The 3439-nt window shown below is 39.4% G+C and overlaps 1 protein-coding gene across 1 annotated transcript in view; it reads right to left on the bottom strand.

Annotated features, from left to right (window-relative positions):
* The window catches only part of G6pc2 (glucose-6-phosphatase catalytic subunit 2), a 10144-nt gene extending 8697 nt beyond the window's left edge, over nucleotides 1-1447 (bottom strand). Inside the window, 3 exon segments of the mRNA XM_031373386.1 lie at nucleotides 627-740; nucleotides 1228-1272; nucleotides 1274-1447. Coding sequence (XP_031229246.1) covers nucleotides 627-740; nucleotides 1228-1272; nucleotides 1274-1437 — 323 coding nt within the window. The 5' untranslated portion in view covers nucleotides 1438-1447.
* Nucleotides 1448-3439: the final 1992 nt, after the last annotated feature.

Raw genomic sequence — 3439 nt, 5'->3', positions numbered from 1 at the left:
CAGTTGTCCACTAGGAGTTAACAGCGGAAGTAGGCGCCATCTTGCCATGGCAAATGCCTCTCAAGATTTACGGCTCCCCACAGGTCTTATAAGTTAAAAAGTGCCCAGGAAGCCCTACTAACACGGTACACAATCAAGAGTGAAAAAGAAGGATATTAGCGGCTGTGTGCCCTGGCAGCGAGAGTGCAAGGATAGCTTCGCCTTTCTTCTAAGACATCTGTCTCTTCCTTATCTGTAAGATTCTCAGAAGAGCCGTAGCCATGAAGCTGCTGAGCAGCAGACCAATCAACGTTTCTAGAATCTTTATGTAGTTCTTTGGGAATGTGTTCTAGCTTATTGGTTTTTATTGTTTGTTTTGTTTTCATACCCAACCATTATATCTCTCCAAAACAATAAATACCCAAGTATAAGATGATTTGGGAAGTGTTCTTCCCACCTAATCTTTCACAAGTAACAATATAGAATTTGTTTATTCATAAAATTCCTTTCCTTCCTCATTAGCAATTTTTACAATAAATTTTAGGCATCCTCACCCATGACACTTTGAGATCCTAGATATCCTACGATTATAGGATGCTAATCATGCATAAGGACTCACTTCAGTAAACTGAAGCTTCTTTAATTGCTTACCTGGGCCTGTTTCACTTGTAGTAGGAAATTGCTCAAGACACGGGCTTGAGTGATTTGGGTAAATCTCAGTTTCTTGGATCCACCAGTAAGGACGATGGCCAAACAATATCCTGTGAGTAAATGAATATGAATTTCATATGTGTTTAAATACAACAGTTGATCAAGTGGAGACTTGTGATTCTTGTAAAAAACACCTCAAGGAAAGAGTCAAGGGAGGAAAGCTCATAATTCAAACACCCTAAATAACATGAATTTTGGTGTCTCATCATGTCCCATAACCAGGGAAGTCCTGTGGGTGCTTTGGGTACTTGGATTGGAACTATCAAAAATGGAACTTAGAATCATCAATCTCATTATTGTACTGCTAACTTCTGGGTTAATCATAGCATATGTGTTAAATGTGAAATCGCTTATAATTCAAAGTATATATTTCTATGCTTTTTGTAAGTTCTACTTATGATTCTGGTGTTTCGAGGTAACCAGTTTGTTTGGAAGATATTCAGTGTCAAAGTACATGTACCCGAAACTTGATCATTAAGCTAAAATTACAATTTAAGAATAAATTTTAGGAAAGATAAAACAAAAGAGAAGTCTTACCATTTAAATATAAGATTGAACCAGTCCCCTATGACCACTACCCACTGTTCCAACAGTCTGATTCAACTGAAACCAAAGTGGGAAGTAAATAGAAAAGATATTTCGGGGGTCTCCAACATTGGACATAAAATTTAGAAAATCATAGTAAGCCCGGTAGTCCTTCTGCAGATGCTGAATAATAAGCACTTCACTCCTATGAAGGAAATCCATCTTGATGCAGTTCTAAGCATGAAGCAGGTAGAGCTGCAGGGCTCTGCGCCCGACTGTCTTTATATTGTACCCTTGTGATGCATTGAGCCATTGAGCATTGTGACATGTGATGCTGACCATCTGTGGAGTAAGCATGATGGTTCTCCACCCCTGAAAAGTTCCTATGCTTATGACTTTAATGGGTGGAAAAGAGGTGCAGTACAAGCTGATCTGGGGCAATTTGGGGGTGGGGGGGGAACTTGGAGAAAAGCACAATGGATTTCTTCTGCATCCTCCCTTTGTATGAACAGTTGGACCGTGTTTGCTTGCAATGTTTCACACAGTTCATTTCCCTCAAGGGCAGACATTAGCAATCTCTATGCTTGGCTAGCCGAGTACACGAATAATTATTCTATGTCAAATAAGCCTCAAAGCCCTGCATTTTAATTTCGGTGAGACTGTGGCTTTCTGACTGTTCTACTGGGTCTTTCAGGAAACGATGAGTGAAATTTTTTATTTGAAAATTTTATATCATTTGACAGATTAATTTCTGATCATAGGTTTTAAAAATCAAATGATCAGATCTTTACTGTTAAAGAATAACAGGATCGATACGGAACAAAGAAGAGGAAACAGAGAGTGCATGAACTCAGGGTGCAAATGGGTTGTTTACATTTTTGACTGTGAGGCAAAAAAAAAAGCAGACTTCCTTGACTTACTTGGATAATAGAAGTATGTCAGAACTGAACTGTTATTCTTATTATTATTATTATTATTATTATTATTATCATCATTATGATGATGATGTATGCATTTGTGTGTGTGTGTGTGTGTGTGTGTGTGTGTGTGTATGGGTGCCCAGATAGTACAGCATATTTGTAGAGGTCAGAGGACAACTTTCAGGAGTCAGTTCTCACTCTAGGGCATGAACCCAGGTTATCAAGCTTGTGAAGCAAGCACTTTTACCACAGAGTGAGCCATTTCCCTGACTCTATATTGTTTTTAACTGACAAGAGAATACAGTTGAGAGGTTTGGAAAACTACACTTGTGATAAAGATAGAAATCAAGGGGCTTCCCACCAATCGGGAATTTCCAACCATTTGATTTGTTGATAACTGTTCATAAGAAGTAAATGAGAAGCACCCAAGCAAACACATAGATTGGGATAAAGAGGGTACAGCACAGAGACATAGGTGCCACAGTCATTGGGAGAAGCTGCTTGGTTGTAGGGTTGGTGAGGAATTGATTAAAGCCCTCCATATGCTGAAGGTACAGGTAAAATGCACTTCCCATCCCTCCATTCAGACACTTGTCTTTGCTAAACACAGCCTCCTGTATTAGAAATGGTCTTCCTTGGCTACAGCTGTCACTATAAAGCTCCTCTAGAGTTGTTCCATGACTCTATAACAGTGGTTCTCAAAGTTCCTAAATGCTGTGACCCCTTAATACAGTTCCTCACATTGTGGTGATGCATAACCATAAAATTATTTAGTTTCTACTTCAAAACTGTAATTTTGCTACTGTTATGAATCGGCTTGTAAATATCTGATATATGACCCCTCTCTCAAAGAGGTTGCGATCCATAGGTTGTGGACCACTGTTTCTATAGCATCAGTGTTATGGGCATGCAATTCCTAATGGTGCCTTGCTGACTTCTGTTGCTTCCCCTGGAACAAATGGATCCACTGGCCATTAAAAGGCCAGTTTTAAGGCACTTTACAGTGAGAATAGTTCTTTTGCTAAGAAACAAATGGGGGAAAATTGCCCTGTTTCTAAGATACATGGATTTGGTAGAATTGTTCTTAACTAGCAATTAGACACCTAAGGCTACCACAGGCCTTGTCTCATTGTCCCAGATCTCCTGAATTCTTGGTGGTGGGGATCTGGACATTGGTTATATAAGAATATTCCAAGTGATTCCAATGTAGAATCCAGGCTGAGAATGACTGAGCTCAAACTAGGCACATGTGACCTCTGCCTTGACCAACCAAAGTCTATGCCTCAGGCTTTTTGTTTTGCATA

The sequence above is a fragment of the Mastomys coucha genome, unplaced genomic scaffold (assembly GCF_008632895.1).
Source record: "Mastomys coucha isolate ucsf_1 unplaced genomic scaffold, UCSF_Mcou_1 pScaffold15, whole genome shotgun sequence".
Classification (NCBI taxonomy): Eukaryota; Metazoa; Chordata; class Mammalia; order Rodentia; family Muridae; genus Mastomys; species Mastomys coucha.
Note: the sequence above shows the minus strand (reverse complement) of the source record. Positions and strands in the feature narration are given on the sequence as shown.